This window comes from Littorina saxatilis, linkage group LG1, assembly GCF_037325665.1.
Source record: "Littorina saxatilis isolate snail1 linkage group LG1, US_GU_Lsax_2.0, whole genome shotgun sequence".
Taxonomy (NCBI): Eukaryota; Metazoa; Mollusca; class Gastropoda; order Littorinimorpha; family Littorinidae; genus Littorina; species Littorina saxatilis.
Window position 1 is genome coordinate 70928370 of NC_090245.1, and position 20298 is coordinate 70948667.

General features: G+C 44.7%; 1 protein-coding gene across 2 annotated transcripts in view; it reads right to left on the minus strand.

The window, feature by feature from the left end:
• The window catches only part of LOC138977414 (inter-alpha-trypsin inhibitor heavy chain H3-like), a 48398-nt gene extending 34194 nt beyond the window's left edge, over positions 1-14204 (minus strand). The window contains exons 1-11 of one of the 2 annotated variants that reach the window (XM_070350302.1): positions 13986-14204; positions 9874-10025; positions 8881-8991; positions 8338-8585; positions 7458-7606; positions 6828-6953; positions 5486-5648; positions 2584-2807; positions 1714-2049; positions 589-804; positions 57-168 (exon numbers count right to left, since the gene is read on the minus strand). In XM_070350302.1, coding sequence (XP_070206403.1) covers positions 57-168; positions 589-804; positions 1714-2049; positions 2584-2807; positions 5486-5648; positions 6828-6953; positions 7458-7606; positions 8338-8585; positions 8881-8991; positions 9874-10025; positions 13986-14042 — 1894 coding nt within the window. In that variant the 5' untranslated portion in view covers positions 14043-14204. Of the gene's footprint in view, positions 1-56; positions 169-588; positions 805-1713; positions 2050-2583; positions 2808-5485; positions 5649-6827; positions 6954-7457; positions 7607-8337; positions 8586-8880; positions 8992-9869; positions 10026-13985 lie in introns of those variants that run through there. The other variant, XM_070350308.1, reaches the window with a different exon arrangement.
• Positions 14205-20298: the final 6094 nt, after the last annotated feature.

The following is a 20298-nucleotide window of genomic DNA, read 5'->3' on the forward strand; positions in this document are numbered from 1 at the left end:
CAAACGTTTTACGGTTGTATCAAAATACATGGCACAGACGGTACATGTTCTCTCACGTGCTTGAGGCTCATCATCAGCGATCAGTGACGCCTCTCCGCTCTTTTCCTTGTTGACGTCATCCTCAGGCCGCGTTACCACCATGGAGGTCAGCGGGGTCACGAAGTGATACTGAAAAACCCGTTAGTTATTTTTATGATTCTCGTCACACACATACACACACACGTACACACACACACACACACACACACACACACACACACACACACACACACACACAAACACGCACAGACACACCGAGGAAACATTCAGATTGTCATGGCAAAAGGACAACATCTAAAGAAAAGACTACGAAAACAGGAACAACACGAATGCCAATGATGACAACACCACCACCGCCACAAACCACCAACCACCACCACCACAACAACAACAACACCACAACACCAACAACCACAACACCACCACCACCACCACCACCAACAACACACCAACATCACCAACAACATCAACCATCACACCACCCCACTACCACCATCAACAACAACAGCAACAACAAATACGACAAGAAACAAGGGAGGTCACACAGACCTTGAGAGAGAGGTCCAGAATGCGTGTGTCTAGTTCTTTGACAAGTTCAGCGTTCTCCTGGGCAGCGGTCTTCTCCTCCAGGAGCTGCTTGATGGTCAGGAAGGCCCACGTGCGTTCAGTGATGCGTGACAGGTCACGTGGCACGGTCCAGAAGGGAGGATCCACTCCACCCAGCGTTAAACGCGTCAGGTCGTCTTCCTCCAGAACAAAGTTCACCTGTTGGAACGATCAGAGTGTCAACATAAGAGTTCGAGGTCACCCATATGTCCCATGCTGAGAAAATCGGAAAGTTCAGAAAGTGTTACAAGTCCTAATGGCTATGTCACTTGGAATATACTTACGAGTGAAACACGTTTTTGAGGCTACTTTGTTTTTTTGTTTACCGTAACCCCCTTAACACATTTTGTTTATGTAAACCTGTTTAAACACCCTCTTGGTAACAAGGGCCAACCGTGAAAAAGATAATTCACGTAGTGACGTTCTTCTGTCATTAAATTATTTTCTCTCTCTCTCTCTCTCTCTCTCTCTCTCTCTCTCTCTCTCTCTCTCTCTCTCTCTCTCTCTCTCTCTCTCTCTCTCACACACACACACACACACACACACACACACACACACACACACACACACACACACACACACACACACACACACACACACACACACACATAAACATGGCTGAACTTTTGTGCCAGCACATGATGCAAAACGTGTAAAGCTTTTTTTCTAAATTCTTTTTAAAACTGATGATTGTGAGATAACCGTTTCAGTTTCTTCAAATGCGGCATCTCTCTCTCTCTCTCTCTCTCTCTCTCTCTCTCTCTCTCTCTCTCTCTCTCTCTCTCTCTCTCTCTCTCTCTCTCTCTCTCTCTCTCTCTCTCTCTCTCTCTCTCTCTCTCTCTCTCTGTTCTCAAGACTCTCGGTCCCTAAAACTGAGCAAAACTGTGCCAAACTCGCCCGCTTTAAATGTCGTTCTATAAGTGACTACATGACTATATATTCGGTTACGTCCCTTATTCCTTATTTGTCAAGGCGAGTTTTCACTGGTCTCGAGTTCAAGTTGATCCCTCTCTGGATGATATACTGGCTGAGAGAAAAAAGAAAAGTGAAATTCAAGCATGCACTGACCTTCCCGGCTGCACCCAGACCAGTGATGTCCATCGTAAGACCTCCGGCCTTTTGGGGGGACGTGAGTAGGGCCTCGGCGTTGTCCAGTTTTCCCGCCACCACAAAGTCGGCCTTGCCGAACAGGGTGGGCAGGACACAAATAGTCACCGTGCGGTTGTCTACTCTCACCAACTCCCTCCCGTCGTCGCCGTTGTCGTCGTTGCTGGTGGAGTGGTAGGCGACGGAGAGGTCGCGCATGACGATGGTGGAGATTTCACGGTACAGGCCCGACACCTGCTTGGAGGCGTCGGACGCTTCGTAGATCTTGCGTGCGAACCCTTTGTTCCTGGCTGAGATCTGAAAAGAGTATCCAGCTCGTGTAAGATGTTGTCTATTCGCAGCTGAGCTTCCCCGACTTACTGGTGACAACCCCCGATAGAAATGCCCGGAGAAGGGTCTCTGCCTCCTCAGCCCTCATGCCCCCCCCCCCCCCCCCCCCGACGACTTTCTCAGTCAGGGGATTGATGATGATGATGATGATGATGATGATGATGATGATAGTGTAAGAGTGTATCACACACACACACACATACACACACACACACACACACACACACACACACACACACAAACACGCACATACGTACACACATACACATACACACACACACACACAAACACACACATACACACACACACACACACACACACACACACACACACACACACACACACACACACACACACACACACACATCGTATTATCATCAACTTCAAAAATATCATAAAAACAAAAACAACTCTGGAACATACAACACTCCTGCTAAAGTAATCCACTTTATAAGATAGCTTTCGCGATCAGTAGTATAGTGACCATACGAACAGACGAACCTGTCTGAGCAGTTTGTAGTCAGCCCCGCTGCCGAAGGCCAGGCTGTAGATATTGACTACCCCCTCATTGACCGTGCTGACGTCATCAACGATCTGCTTGGAGTCACGAACACCTGTGGTGGCCTCTCCGTCCGTCAGGAAGAACATCATAGGGACACGTGACGCCTCACGTGACCCTTGCAGCAGTTCAATGCCTCGCATCAAGGCCTTGTGAAGGTCGGTCGCTGTAGGTGACACGGACAGAGTGAGGCATCAGTCAGTGTGCTTGTTGGGGAGGGGGGGAGAGGGGGGCTAAGCGAGGATGATTAAGGAACATTGCAAATGTAAATGCGCGTTCAGTTGAATACACATTATTTTGAAGACTACAAAACACACTTGAGAATAACAGTCAGGTCTTAATTAAGAGGGAGGGGGTCTTAACACGGGCTACATTTTGCAGAGGTTATGAGCAGACAATGCGTGAATGCAAGGTCTTAACAAGTCGCGTGAAGCAAATTAAAAACCTTTAGTCAAGCTGTCGGCATTACAAAGTAACAGATTAACACCAAAAAGTTTCATCGCCGAGACAATATTAAGATAGTCTCGACTAACCACACCCAAAGACCGAGACGGGTCACGCTCGTCGATCTCCGCGTACTTACTTAACCTATTGTCTGTAATTCTGAGCACATTTTTAGAGTAAACATGAAATATGTATATATTTTTGAATTCAGGAGAAATTGCGGTATACGATGCAATCATTTTTATATTTAGTCAAGTTTTGACTAAATATTTTAACATCGAGGGGGAATCGAAACGAGGGTCGTGGTGTATGTGCGTGTGTGTGTGTGTCTGTGTGTCTGTGTGTGTGTGTGTGTGTGTGTGTGTGTGTAGAGCGATTCAGACTAAACTACTGGACCGATCTTTATGAAATTTGACATGAGAGTTCCTGGGTATGAAATCCCCATACGTTTTTTTCATTTTTTTGATAAATGTCTTTGATGACGTCATATCCGGCTTTTCGTGAAAGTTGAGGCGGCACTGTCACGCCATCATTTTTCAACCAAATTGGTTGAAATTTTAGTCAAGTAATGTTCGACGAAGCCCGGACTTCGGTATTGCATTTCAGCTTTGTGGCTTGAAAATTAATTAATGACTTTGGTCATTAAAAATCTGAAAATTGTAAAAAAAAATACAAATTTATAAAACGATCCAAATTTACGTTAGCTTATTCTCCATCATTTGCTGATTCCAAAAACATATAAATATGTTATATTCGGATTAAAAACAAGCTCCGAAAATTAAATATATAAAAATTATTATCAAAATTAAATTGTCGAAATCAATTTAAAAACACTTTCATCTTATTCCTTGTCGGTTCCTGATTCCAAAAACATATAGATATGATATGTTTGGATTAAAAACACGCTCAGAAAGTTACAACAAAGAGAGGTACAGAAAAGCGTGCTATCCTTCTTAGCGCAACTACTACCCCGCTCTTCTTGTCAATTTCACTGCCTTTGCCATGAGCGGTGGACTGACGATGCAACGAGTATACGGTCTTGCTGAAAAATGGCATTGCGTTCAGTTTCATTCTGTGAGTTCGACAGCTACTTGACTAAATATTGTATTTTCGCCTTACGCGACTTGTTAAATATTGTAGTAACCATTTGATTTTAATGACAACTTTAATGAGCAACCAAACTAATTAACTAATTTGTACGCTGCCGAGGTAAAATGTAATCCCATAGTCCGGACTTTGTCGAAGATTGCTTGACCAAAATTTCAATCAATCTGATTGAAAACACACACACACACACACACACACACACACACACACACACACACACACACACACACACACACACACACACACACACACACACACACACACACACACACACACACACACACACACACACACACACACACACACACACACACACACACACACACACACACACACACACACACACACACACACACACACACACACACACACACACACACACACACACACACACACACACACACACACACACACACACACACACACACACACACACACACACACACACACACACACACACACACACACACACACACACACACACACACACACACACACACACACACACACACACACACACACACACACACACACACACACACACACACACACACACACACACACACACACACACACACACACACACACACACACACACACACACACACACACACACACACACACACACACACACACACACACACACACACACACACACACACACACACACACACACACACACACACACACACACACACACACACACACACACACACACACACACACACACACACACACACACACACACACACACACACACACACACACACACACACACACACACACACACACACACACACACACACACACACACACACACACACACACACACACACACACACACACACACACACACACACACACACACACACACACACACACACACACACACACACACACACACACACACACACACACACACACACACACACACACACACACACACACACACACACACACACACACACACACACACACACACACACACACACACACACACACACACACAACCAAACATAATAGTCAAAACTTGACTAAATGTAAAAAGGGAGTGGGGGTGTTTCAAAAAGGGGTACGTTCCACTATTTATGAATAATCAACCTGCATGATGGTAAAAGACAAATTAACATTAACATAACCATCACACACACACACACACACACACACACACACACACACACACACACACACACACACACACACACACACACACACACACACGCGCGCTCATACACACACTCATTGACATACTCACAAAAACACACAGGGATAGAGACACAGATTGTAACTCACATCCTCTGGATTTAATCTCGTTGACGTAGTTTTGAGCGGTCTCCACATTGCCCTCGTTGGCTTCCTGCAAGGTCTGACGCCAGTGCTGAACGTGGCTGTCAAACAGCAGGATGCTGAACCGGTCCGTAGAACGCAGGTCGTCCAGAATGATGCCCATAGCGTCCTGCATGGAGACACTTCTGTAAACTGGTCGTCAAAATGCGTTGTCCCAAAACAGATAGACTGCTAACGTTCCAAAATTCCGAATAAATAACAAGAGCTGTAACCTACAATTATTGTTTTGTTGGGTCAAAATGTGTAGCTTGACAATACAGATACAAGTTCTGGTACTACAGGGTGGTCCAAAAAAATGTAGACAGTTTTGCGTGCCTGTCATTTCTGCTACAGGGCTCCCACCTATTCTTTTTCACCTGGAATGTCTCACACAAGCATGAAAGTTTAGTAAGGCACAGTTTTTTCTTCTTTGCAACATCATTTCTGGGCGTAGTTCAATAGTTCATCACATTCTCAATCCAAGCACCTCGTCCCCAGATCTTTCTCCTCCAGATTTCTTCCTCTGGAGGTACTTGAAGGAAAAGGTTTACCACAACAATCCACAGACAATACAAGCGCTAAAGGAGAACATTCTTCGTGAAATCAGGAGGATTCCACGCGAGACCTTGGACAGAGTTATCAACAACTTCAATGTCCGTGTCGCAGCCGTAATCCAGAGACGAGGTGCTTGGATTCAGAATGTAATGAACTATTAAACTACGCCCAGAAATGATGTTGCAAAGAAGAAAAAACTGTGCCTTACTAAACTTTCATGCTTGTGTGAGACATCCCAGGTGAAAAAGAATAGGTGGGAGCCCTGTAGCAGAAATGACAGGCACGCAAAACTGTCAAAAATGTTTTGGACCACCCTGTATGTGGCATTGTGACGAAGAGTGTATTTGTGTACATCCTTCTTTTTTTCCGCCTCAATGCACGCTCGCAAACACGCACGTACATGCCCTGAAGCAGCTGTTTCCTAGAGCCGGACATGAATCCACTGATGTCTAATACAGAGAGAGTTACAGAGAGAGACAGAGAGACAGAGACAGACATACAGACAGCGAGAGAGAGAGAGAGAGAGAGAGAGAGAGAGAGAGAGAACAGACAGACAGACAGACAGACAGAGAGACAGAGAGATAGACAGAGCGAGCGAGAGAGAGAGAGATAGAGAGAGTGAGAGAGAGAGAGAGAGAGAGCGAGAGCGAGTGAGAAAAACAGAGACAGACAGACACAGATAGAGAGTGTGAGAGACAGATGAGAAAGAAAGAGACACAGACACAGACAGAAGGACAGAGAGACAGAGACTGACCTTGAGCTGCTGTATCTTACGACCGGACATAGAGCCACTGATGTCCAGCACGAAGACGATGTCCAATGGCAAGGGAGGTAAGTCGTCAGGGGGCATGAAGAAGTGCACAAAGTATCCATCCACAACCTGCAAGTTGAAAAGGACGGGTACGCAGTGTTTTGAAATGAGAGAGCAAACTTCGGACAGATAAATAGTCAGATTAACAGGACCGTGCGACACGCCGTGTTTTGGTGTGAGAGGGCAAACTTCGGACAGATAAATAGTCAGATTAACAGGACCGTGCGACACGCCGTGTTTTGGTGTGAGAGGGCAAACTTCGGACAGATAAATGGTCAGATGAAGAGGACGGTCACTCCTTTTTTGGCGTGAGAGGGCAAACTTCGGACAGATAAATAGTCAGATGAACAGGACGGTCACTCCGTACTTTGGTGTGAGAGGGCAAACTTCGGACAGATAAATAGTCAGATGAACAGGACGGTCACTCCGTACTTTGGTGTGAGAGGGCAAAGACGGTGGTATTCTAAGGAACCCTCATCCAAAACATTTTATATAGGCATTAATCTGACTCAAAACGTTATAAAGACCCAACCCCCATCTTAACTTATCTTATCTTAATCTTATCTCGCTCACCAGTAGCTGGCCAGCATCCTGTGCGTCGACGTCATACTGCACCACGAACCAGCCCGCCCCTTGCTCTGTGAGGCTCTCGGGGCTAGGTCGGTAGATGATGTGTGCTGATGTGTTCGTGGGATAGCCGATCTGGGTAATGGTGTTCTGTTCTGTAACGAGACAGCAAACGGATGATTACAACGACAAACTTCAGACGACGATTCACGACGATGACGCTCGTTTCGTTGCGGAATATAAAGAAGAGTAAAGGGGAAGGTGGTAGTGACAGAGCTGATGATGATGACAAAGATTGCGACGATGTGTGGCGGGGGAGGGGGAGGGGGGTGGTGCGATGTGGGGTTACATAATTTACAGCGGGTCTTCACCCACGCTTACGCTGACAATTGCCAATCACCTAACTTCTGTATTGACTGTTTCATCGTGCTTTAATCGTAGCAACACAGACAAACAGCCACACAGACAAACACCCACACAGACAGATAGCCACACAGATAAAATCAGCAACACAGACAAACAGCCACACAGACAAACACCCACTCAGACAGATAGCCACACAAAACACACACAGACAAACAGCCACCTACACAGACAGATAGCCACACAGACAGAAAGCTGTCAGAATAAGAGAAGTAACCCCTTTTCTAAGCGTCTTGTTGATTTGATTACTGATGTGAGGGGTTGCGGCCCTTGGACGGTCTTTACCATCATCATGGCTGCGTAGTACGACAGAATCACGCGCACTGACCTAGTTCCAGTTCTACTTGAATGAGTAGTAAGTACCGCATGCCATACCAACACAACATCTAAAAGCAGGCACACTCAGTGGGACATTGAATTCACTGTGTAAACATATCCCGTTACAACGCCCCCTCTCTCTGACCTTCTTCTACGGCGTTATTGATAATATCCTTCCGCAGAGCCGGCGTGCGCACATCTCGGATATCCGTACGCTCTTGGATGTAAACCTCAACGGAAAACTCTCCCACGCCATGGCTGGGGTTGATGTACACAGAGTGTTCATACGCCCCAGATCGCCGACGAAGTAGTTCCTGGTAGATGAGGTTAAAGGTCACGTTGCTTCCGGCCGCGATGTTGACAGAGACATCAAACTTGTTGGAGTGGCGAGCGCTGTAACATTAAAATCATACTTGAGAAATTTGTCATTTCAGAAGTTCAGTTATTTGCCGTTTTTTAAAAACATGGAAATGCTATACTGCAAGACTGAGTGTTGCCTCTTTGTACGACTTCATATATATATATATATATGTGTTAACTGATTAAAAAAAACACTGAAGATTTCAGAAAGCAATGGACATTCACAAAGTATGTCAGTTTCGAATTTCTACTGCTAAGCTAAGCTAAGCTAAACTAGGCTAAGCTACGATAACCTAAGCTAAGCTACGATAAGCTAAGCTAAATCTACCTTTGTTCCACAAGCCCCCCAGTGCTGCCTGTCTGTCTGGCCTCCAGGTACTGTTGTCTGGCCTTCATCTTCTCCTTCACGTTGCCCGGATACACCTTGCCCTCTATCTCCCTGCACACGTTGAGATATAGACATAGACATAGACATTGACATAGACATAGCCATAGACATAGCCATAAACATAGCCATACAAAGACATGGACATAGCCATAGACATAGCCATACATAGACATATAGCCATAGCCATATATAGCCACAGACATAGCCATATACATAGCCATAGAAATAGACATAGCCATATAGCCAAAGACTTAGCCATAGCCATAGACCTAGAACACCAGTAAATCATCTCAAATTAGAAATTAATGCTTGGTGTATGCATATATATCTATAACATACATATCCGCAACATCAAACAACTTACAACAAAACAAGTAACTGAAGTCAAGTTGAGTTTATCATGATAGAGGTTAGTTTTCTTTTCCCAATAATTTGTTATAGCCTTTGATGAATATATGAAAAATAAAGACTGCAAAAAAGAGGGACACGGAGAGGTATATGGGGAGAGTAAACACATAAACACACGCACGCACGCACGCACGCACGCACGCACGCACGCACTGACACACGCACACACACACACACACACACACACATATACACACATCGACACACAGGCGTTAGGGGAGGGGGGAGACGTGGAGAGTGAGTTCAGAGAGAGAGAGAGAGAGAGAGAGAGAGAGAGAGAGAGAGAGAGAGAGAGAGGGGAGAGGGTGGGGAGGGTAAGGTTATGGAGGATAAGGGTAAGATTTCATATAGTCCTGTGAGGTTACCTTACTCTCATGGAAATGGAGAGACAGACTGAAAAAGACGGACAAACAGACAGACAGTCATATAGACGGACGGACACTCTAAAATAACCAACTCGGTCTGCACGGAAGCATTGATGCAAAATCAAAAACACATGAACTGCACAGAACCATCAACACTTACATTGAGAAGTTGGCGATGAAGGCTTCTTTGGATAGTGTCACGTCAAACACAAGCTCTCGAGCCCTGTCCTCGTCATTACTCATCACACACGTCACTTCCGTTGTGGCAAACCGGAACCGGATATCGGACCGGATCGCCATTTTGTGCACGGTCTGTTGAAAAAGATTACACAAATCAGACAACAACAACAAATAAAAAAAATCTAACATACTTCAAAATAAAACAAGGGAAATAAAATTGTTCAAGTGTCCTATTGCATGCTGACGCGAACGATACTCTTTGTATATAATTATGATAACGGTTGTCTGTTCTCCTTCTGAAATGACCCCCTTCTCCCGATAACCCCACTGTTGTGTGTGATTTGTACCCCTAAATCAGTAAATGACAAAGCGGTAATACGATCAACGGGGGAGGTGACTGGTCCCCTAACCACCTAAAGGTCAGCGTTTTTGTTTGATAACCAAAAGTGACCAGAGCGCCTGGTGGCTTTTTACAGAAATCAGGAAATTGGTTCATCAAAAATTCTAGTTCTGCACAGTCAGGGTCTTGATTTTGTCACTGTGGTAGAGCATTTGACTTGTGATCCTATGATTTCAGGTTCGAATCCAGGCCAGGACGGACACGGGTCAACTTGATGTGCAGACTCAGAGACGGTGTCCATGTCCCACCCCCGTGTCACCACAATGGCACGTAAAAAAAATACCTTGGTCATTCTGCCATACGTGCAGGTGGCCGAATGCACCTAAACGCGCAAACACCTGTGTGTCTCGTCTAAAGTCGGGGTAAAGCCCGGGAACAACTTGAGTCACTAATGGTTTCACCATGAGGCCGTAAAACGATATTATAGAGGAAGAATCCCAGGCGTTGGTGGAGGTTCTGGCAAGCATCGGAGACTTTGAGCAAGACAATGTACGTTTCCCGAAATACATGCCTGTTCAAACTCGACGTGAAAAGGTACCAATAGGCTATCCTTCGTTTTTTTGTTTCTTGTTTGTTTCAACTTTTTTTTTAACATTCAAACACCTCAATCTCTGGAGGATTTTCAAGAGAACAGCATCATTATTTGATGTATGGGTAAAGGGTTACTAATTTAGATTTCCTAAGAGAGAAACATTATTATCTGTGAGGCCCGGGTTTAGATTGGACCTATGAACTGACTAGGTTCTGGTTATAAAGATGCTGATACAGGCTGGTACCTTTTGGTATCTAAAATGACGAAGAGAAGAAGAGAAATGTATTTTTCGTGGCGTTTCTCTGGATTTTCTTTTGTTTTCCATCAAGTTGAGAGTATGTTTAAAATCAAAAAGGTCGTAGTCGAAACTGAAACAGGTAAAGCAACCGAATGAATGCCAAGCACATTTTTAACTACTAAAATCCATCGCATAGAACCAACAGCTTGAAAAAACAAAAAAACTACAAGGATCTTGCATGACTTCAAGCAAAAGTAAATTGCGTGTGGCTTGATACACTTGTGCTTTTTGCGTTTTGTTTGTTTGTTATTGTTGTTGTTGTCGTCATCGTCATCGTTGTTGTTGTTGTTGTCGTCGTCGTTGTTGTTCGGTTGTATCTGCTGCTGCAGTTGCTGTTCTCATTGTTGTTGTTATTGTTGTTGTTGTTGTTGTTGTTATATTCCCTTATTAGTTTTAGCTGTGAGTATGTGGTTGACTCACTTCTTGTTTAAAGGCATACTAACGCACTCCCGTGTTTACAAAGTGTAGTTTGCCCACAATCGATGTCAAACGCACCATAAGACCATATAATAATGACGATATGTCACCATGCGCGGACCATAATACATGCATTACAGCTTGTTCTAGCCTCTGAAAAAGTGAGGATGTCAACAAAGCCGCGGTGTTCTCTCCCTTGCATCAACGTTACATGTGTTGCCAAATCTATAAATAGGACCATCTAGATCAAAATAAAAATTCAAATATCTCAACATTTAAGGGCTCCTAGACCACAATATTTTGCAGGGAACTTAATTTAGTCTGTCTCCAGCTCTGGGTAAAGCAAATAGCGTGTATATTCATCAGCTTTCTATGCCTTTAAATGCGTGCTGCACACTGGTTGACACAATATACAAGGCTACAGACACTACACGCACAGTGATCGGAGTTTACATCGTATGACTGCATTGTCCCTTGTATGAAATTATAAACTTCCGTTTGTCACAACAAACGTGAGTCACTGCACACAAACATGTTGCCCACTTTCGCTGCACCCGTTTTAACTACAATCACACACACACACGCACACACCACAACCCACACCGACCCAGCCCTAGTAGGCTACCTCTCCCTTCTCTTTCAGTCTTATCAGTCGATCAGCGATGACTCAGGTCACAATACGACTGAGTGTTGCAAGAATGAAATGATTTTGTTTTTCTTTAGATGAATTCGTAAAAGAAAACCTAATCTGCACATGTTTGGTTTGGTTTACGCTGATTTGGTTTGCGTCAGAGTGGAGGGGAGGGTGTACCTTGTCCCGGAGTAAAACCCTGGCCGACGGCCAGGTCTGAGACGATATCGCGATGTGTGTGTGTGTGTGTGTGTGTGTGTGTGTGTTAATAAAAACAAGTGCCTTTGGTGTGAAATATTTTTTTGTTTAAATTAAAAGAATTAGTAATACGTAAATAAAAGGTATTTGTAATAAGAATCGTGCCAACGCTGCATTCTGTCAATAAACAAACGATTAAGGCCGGATGTAGCGCTGAGTATGGATCTCGTAAGTGGCTTTGCGGTACCAAAACTGCAGACTGAATATTTTGCACACACACACGGCCGTAGGATTTACTGAGTGTTCCAATAGTCAGACGGCGGGGAAATAGAAAGCTTAGATAAAGTGACCCGTACAAGAGTGTAGGTGTGTGTGTGTGTGTGTGTGTGTGTGTGTGTGTGTGTGTGTGTGTGCCGGAGCGCGCGCTTCAGTGTGTGTGTGATTGCGAGTATGTGAGTGTGCGTCCGTCCGTTCATCCGTTCAGACGGACGGCGAGTGTCTGAAATTTTGTGTTTTACATTATATTCTAAGCCTTGCCGCCTTGCTGATAGCAAAAACTGTACTTGACCTTACATTCTGAAGCTCTTTCTAGCAAGAATGCATTGCTATCACTAACCTCTATATATTTTGTTGATGATGATAATGATGTCGACGATGATCATGATCATGATGATGATGAGGTTGTTGTGTGTGTGTGTGTGTGTGTGTGTGTGTGTGTGTGTGTGTGTCATGTGTGTGTCTGCGTGTGTATGTGTATGTGCCTGCGTATATGTCTGTGTGTGTGTCGTGTGTGCGCATATTATTATGTATGTGTGTGCACATGTGTGTGTGTGTGTGTGTGTGTGTGTGTGTGTGTGTGTGTGTGTGTCAGTGTGTGTGTTGTATTGAGTGCGAACGTGATTGCAGGCATGCGGCGCGCGTGTGTGTGCGAGTCGACTTTTCTTTTCCTTTGTCACTACTTATTATATTGACATGCATGTACATTTCAATGTTCTATTATGCATTATGTATTCGTATAGGTAATGTTGTAATTAGTAATACTGTATGATTGCGATTGACAATATTGTCCTTTTATTGTCTTTGTTTTTATGTCTTAGTTTAGCAGGGACAGATTGTAAGATTAGGCGTGAGCCTAAAATCTCCATCCTTGAGTAATAAAGTTTGTTCTCTCTCTCTCTCTCTCTCTCTCTCTCTCTCTCTCTCTCTCTCTCTCTCTCTCTCTCTCTCTCTCTCTCTCTCTCTCTCTCTCTCTCTCTCTCTCTCTCTCTCTCTCTCTCTCTCTGTGTCACTCTCTCTCCGTCTGTCTCTGTCACTCTCTCTCTCTGTCTCTCTCTCTTTCTCTCTCTCTGTGTCTCTCTGTCTCTCTCTCTCTCTCTCTCTCTCTGTCTCTCTCTCTTTCTCTCTCTCTGTGTCTCTCTGTCTCTCTCTCTCTCTCTCTTTCTCTCTGTCTGTCTCTGTCTGTCTCTCTCTGTCTCTCTGTCTCTCTGTCTCTCTCTCTCTCTCAGAAAAAACCCACACCAAACAAAAACAAAACAAAAACAGATACATACATACATACATACAAAATACAGCACACACAAAACATCATGATTAATAAACAAGAATAGCCTACTAACCTGAGAGAATCCAACCGCAAAGAGAGCAGTAAACAGCAGCAAGGCACAGAGTGCCATGATGATGCTGGGAGATGTTTCACTCCTTTCCCTCTTGGACAGCTATGTTTGATAAACACAGCTTTACGCGTGACGATTAGCGGAGAGTTTCCTTCCACTGCCTCCTTCGCCACTCTCGGCTCTTCTTTTCATTCATCTTTTTGTATGTTCGGGCGAGTTCATTTTGTGTCTCAGGGAGGGTGCGTGTCATGTTGACTCTATTACTTCCGCAAGCACGTAGCCGGGTTTTAGTTCGTGAATCATGGTCAAAAGCAAAATTAGTCATGGCGGTTCTTTTGAAGACGATAAGTCAACAGGAAATTAATCGGACGTTTTGATCATGGTATATCACACATTATACATTGTTATCATTACTAAGATCGAGTGGGGTACGATGAGGATGGGCGAGGGGGGGGGGGGGGTGATTAAAACTGCAATAACAGACACGAACGTAATTTCAATGCATTCCTTATTATTTCCCGAATGAAATAATGGCTATTGATCTTTCGTGTTTGTTAATATGCTAAAAATGTGTAAACATCATAAAGAAAATCTGTAATGCTATTGCAGTTTCTCTTACCAAAACTGTCTAACTGGGTCAAAGGGTTTCTGTCAGCTCAGGGCTGAATTATTTGTCTTGGTGATCGAGCTGATAATGACCATGATTAATTATGAAATAGCATGATTGCATTGCTCTTCTTCAATCTGCACAAAGCGACACCCTGTGTTGAATGCTCACATATCTCGGTTGAACTGTCTCTCAACGATAACGCGGGGGGGAAGAAAGTATGACGGCTTACTAGTGCCAAAACCTAGGGTTACCATTTTCACGTGAAAATTAGTAATTAACAGTGTTAATTACTAATTTTCATTTTTGCCTCGTTTTCGGTCACAGTAGTCGGACTTTAAGAGTCCGCACATGAGAGGCTACAACGTCCGGCAAACATCACTCTTTCACTATTTCAGAAATATCTTTTAATAGAAGGCCTTATCGAGCAAGTTATCCGACGGGAAGATGCATGTCACAGTTTTCTGCAATAGCGCATTCCTTAAACGTTGTTTTGGGTATCTTAAAAAAGGATAATCGACCCCAAAAACTTTCGAATCGAAGCTGTTTATAGCAGACGGACTTTTGGTCGGCTGTGGTCTCACACTTTTACATATATCTTTTAATATAATTCCTTATTCATCAAGTTGTCGGCCGGGCAGACAGCTAGTACAGCTGAACCTCATATTTGTTTCCACTACCACACTCATAAAGCTGCTCTGTAGTGTATTAGTGAAGGACAATCGATCCGAAAATGTTCGAATCGAGAGAGGAAAAATAGACCTTTTCGGTATCTGAGCAGCTCAGTCTCGCGAGACACGCTCTTTGTTATGCTTTGAACTGCCATCGCGAGAACTTCGAACCTTGGCTTGTGCAGCTCGCACGAGATCGCTGTACCGCATGCTTTGCTATGCTCTGAAGTTCAGTTTGCGAGAGATTACGAGAGCTTGGAATACCGATAGGGTCTATTGCGGCGGGCCGGAGGTGTGCTAAAGGTCCGACCGTAAGCAGACGTCGCTGTTCGGTCGAAACTCTCACACTTTCACAGATAGCTTTCGATAGAATTCGTTATTCAACAAGTTATCGGACAGACAGCTGTATGTCACGGTTGTCTACATATGCTCCCAGCTCTTATTGTTAATTTGCATCGGATTAAAGAACTATGGACCAGAAAAGGTTCGAATCGAAGGATGTTTCGCTCTGGCCGGTGTAACAGTCGCGCATGCGCATTGAACCTCCACAGTCACGAGGCACATGAAACTGATTAGTAATTAACGCGTGAAAATTACTAATTTTTAGTTTTGGCGCTAGTAAGCTGTCAGGAGGCAAGCCAAAACTGAAAATTAGACATTAACACTTGAAAATTAGTAATTAACACGTACAAATGAGTGATTAACACGTGAAAATTATAAGTAACTTTACTAATTTTTAGTTTTGGCGCTAGTAAGCCGTCATAAGAAAAATGCGCGGTTTTCGCTGCTCCCGTGATGACTGTACTCGAATCAGTAAACTGACGAGATACAATCTACATACTCCCACCCGTTTCTGATTGGTCTACACGCTGAACAGGACCACTGAGTTATTTTTGGGAAGTTGTTGTGCTGCTGTTGAACTGAAGAACAGATGCTGCGGCTTGGGAACTGAAGAACAGATGCGGATGCGGCTTGGGAACTGAAGAACAGATGCTGCGGCTGCGGCTGATGATGACAAAAATCGGTTATTCCGCAGAAAAACAGCAACCGGAATATTGTCAACATCCGCTTAGGGTAACAACATACGCTGAAAGCACTCGCTCCGGTCTGGTGCCAAACTGAAACAAGAAACTAAGTCCATCTCACGATGAACACTAGCCGAAATCATATGCACTCGACTTATGAAATAGAAAGAAATCAAATACGACGAAGAGAAGAAAAAGTTTGAAAGTACCATTGAACTTCAGTCCATGTCGGCGTGTGGCTGAGCTTAAAATAGGAATGTTGTTGCAATCTGTTATTTTTGAAAATTGTGGTAGTTGTTATGTATTATTTTAAGAGCAAAGGAATGATGGGAAAGAAGAAAAAAAACCACAAATTGAGTAGTTTATCCGTCCAAATCAGTTACGGTATTGGGCAATGCAGAAGATATCTGTTCAACATCAGTTGTATGTGTATGCATTGACGAAAAATGAACTGGGGTCAAATCAGTCAGGTTCACAAATGCAGTAGTTTTTCCGTCCAAATCAGTCAAGGTTTTGGGTGATTCAGAAGACATCTGCTCAACGTCAGTTGTATGTGTATGCATTGATGAAAAATGAACTGGGGTCAATTCATACAAACAGTTGTATTGATTTGTCAAAAAAGAAAGCAAATCTGCATAACTATCAAACACCATCATTACTGCTGCTCCATCTGAAGTAATCGCACCAGCAGAATTTCTTTCATGAGAGTCAAAAATGTAGAAAGTTTGACTGAGAATTCAGATCACCATAGATACCCACACTTGACTCGTGACGAAACGTTGTGAGAACAAAATGTGACAATGCAAGAGCTTGCTGCAATCCCTCCGACAACGGCATTGTGGAAAAAGCATTGTCCAATTCTACAGTCGAATTTGTGTGTCCTGAAAATGCATCGACCACATATTCAATGTGCACTGGATGACCGGCGACAGATGAGGGCAAGTGTTCATGTCCCAAATATCCGTCAATACCGAGAAAGCAAAGTAATTCCTGTAAGCCTGCCATTTATTCATAAAAAGAAACGTTTGATACTTTTACCAAACAGTTAGTATAATGCACGCTCTACCTGTATTCGTCTTTAAATTCTGCAAGACTGAAGCGAAAGAGGTCTGTCTCAGTTTTGTGGTCAGTTTGTTGTGTACACTGATTTACACACGCACAACGAACAACACATGCACTGGCCCGGGGGAAGCTCTCCTTTCTTATGTCCGACCATAGACGTATACATGTAGTTTAGGCCTACATGTTTATTAGTCATCTATTTGATTGATTACGTGTATGAGATGACGGAGAGTCGCATCGGTTTGGTGCCGTACCCAACGGCGTGGCTGTGGCTGTCGTTTGAAGTAGCCTACTTCTTTATAAAGATTCATTTACATAGCTACTTCTGACCAAGGCATGTTTGGTACCTACTGAATTCGAATCCTTGTTGCGTGTAGTTTTACGTGGCACGTTGCCCAACTGAGTTGTATTCTTGAGGAGCATAAAATAAAACGTGTTACAAAGTTATCTCAAAACTCTGCAGTGACTGCTCGCGCAGCAGGTCAGCTATTTATAGCACGCAGCCTCCACAGACAGCTTTCCCCCCCCCCCCACACACACTGACATACACACACATACACACACACACACACACACACACACACACACACACACACACATTTGCAAACACACATACAAGACGAGCCGATGTAACACGAGAACATTACTCCCACGAGATTTTTACTCCGGAGTAAAAACTTCGTACGAAAATGTTACCCCCTTTACGAAAAAAGTACCCCTCCCATTACTGGGGGGGGGGGGGGGGGGGGGGGGTTTGCCCAGTCGGTAGAGGCGCTGGCTTTAAAACCGGTTGTTACTATCAGCGTGGGTTCAACCCCCAAGTTCGGCGCGGGATGTGTGTCCCAGAGTCAACTTTGTGCAGACTCTCCTCGGTGTCCGAACACCCCCGTGTGCACGCATGCGCACGATAAAGATCCCAGGGTCACAGCAAAAGCCTCAGGCCTTGGAAACACGAATACATGCATGCAAAAATATGAAGCCCGGGTGTCCGTTCGGCCAACAGCCAATAAAATAAACATTTCAGCACTGACCCAAGACGACCCAACCCGGTCCCTAGCCCATTTCAGGTCTCCTCTAGCAGCCGGCAGCCAGCTTTCTACACCCCCCCCCCCCCCCGCATTTTTATTTTTTAATTTCATACAAAGCCGGGTTTTCCCGTGTAACATGCCCCTAATGGCTTTGCCGTGAGGGCGTAAAACTTACATTTCTCTCACAGACAGCTTTCGAGCCGAGACCATATGACTCGCCGCTCCTGCGGCTCGTCAATGAGTGTGCCGAACCCACCCCGCAGCCTGATGGAGTGTACGTACAGTGGTTGTCTGGTACACCACTTGGCATCTTATCCGGAGTTTGCCGGTTGAAACTGCGGATTGATCAGCGAACATGGTATTTTTGACGTATCAGGAAAATATGAGTGGTTATAGTGAGTGCATGGGGCCTCGTTTTGTAGATGGGACGGGCCCGGGGGGGGGGGGGGGGGGGGGGGGGGGGGGGGGGGGGGGGGGGGTGACGGGGAGAGAGATCTTCAGTCTATAGGCCTACATATAAATAAAAGAGAGTGTCTGTCTGTGTGTGTGTGTGTGTGTGTGTGTGTGTGTGTCTGTCTGTGGTCGCCATACCTCAGAGATGGCAAAAGATAAGCACAAGATATTTTGCATGCACACTGCCCTGGACCCACAAATGTGCACCTGGGTTTTAGTTTCTCCAGACATTGTTTCCTTCCTCGGATAATTACCCTCCCCATCTATCAATACTCTATATAGTGCAAGGGAGGTAAATCATGGTTTGTCACCCACGGAAGGGAGGTAACTCTCATCAAACCAGTATACCGTGTCATTCTCAAGGGTTACCCCCCGCCCGCTATCATCCCGTCGCCCCCCCCCCCCCCCCCCCCCCCCACAGACACACTAACCCTGCCCCCTGCTCCCCCTCCCTGCCTTCCAGATCATCGCGAATAATGTTTACGAAACGATCGCCTCAGTGAAAGATCACGAGAATTTACAGATTTCTCTCCCCTGTTCAAAAAGGTATGACGCGCTCACTCATGAGGTATGCGTGCTTTGATCAGACGGTAACTACAGTGGGTGTGAGAAGGGGTAAACAAATCACGAAGAACACGTTGAACCAAATAGAAACTTGCCTTGCCTATACATCCAAATGTATGAGCTCACACTGTCATTTTTCTTATCCACATTGGAATAAGATTCGAGAGGTTTCTGAGAGAGGGGAGAGCAGAAACACCCGGGCGAAGCCGGGCCTGACTGCTAGTATTAAATACTTTACACCAACGGGCAGCGTGTCTTGTTCACAGTAACTCTACACAAACTTGATCAGCCTACAACCAGCCTTGGTAAGACACACCGGCAGACACACGGACACACTGACATGCACTTCACACGCGGCAGACACACGCACACACACACACAAACACACACACACAGACACTCGCCGGATTGAAAACCGTGGCATACACTGACACACCGACACACACACACACACACACACACACACACTCACAGTCACACACACCACACACCGGCGTCACACACACACACGCACACACACACACACACACACACACACTGACACACACGGCGACACACGTACACGCCGCACACACCCACCATTGCACACACACAAACTTGACACACTGACACACACACACACACACACACACACTGACACACTGACATAGACACACACACACACATTTGCAAACACACATACAAGACGAGCCGATGTAACACGAGAAAATTACTCCCACGAGATTTTTACTCCGGAGTAAAAACTTCGTACGAAAATGTTACTCCCTTTACGAAAAAAGTACTCCCCCATTACTGACACGAGAAAATTACTCCCCACGACAGGTGAGTTCCGAGTTAACATTTCGTAAAAAAATGTTACTCTCCTGACGAATCAATAACGAATAAATTACTTCACCCTACGACATT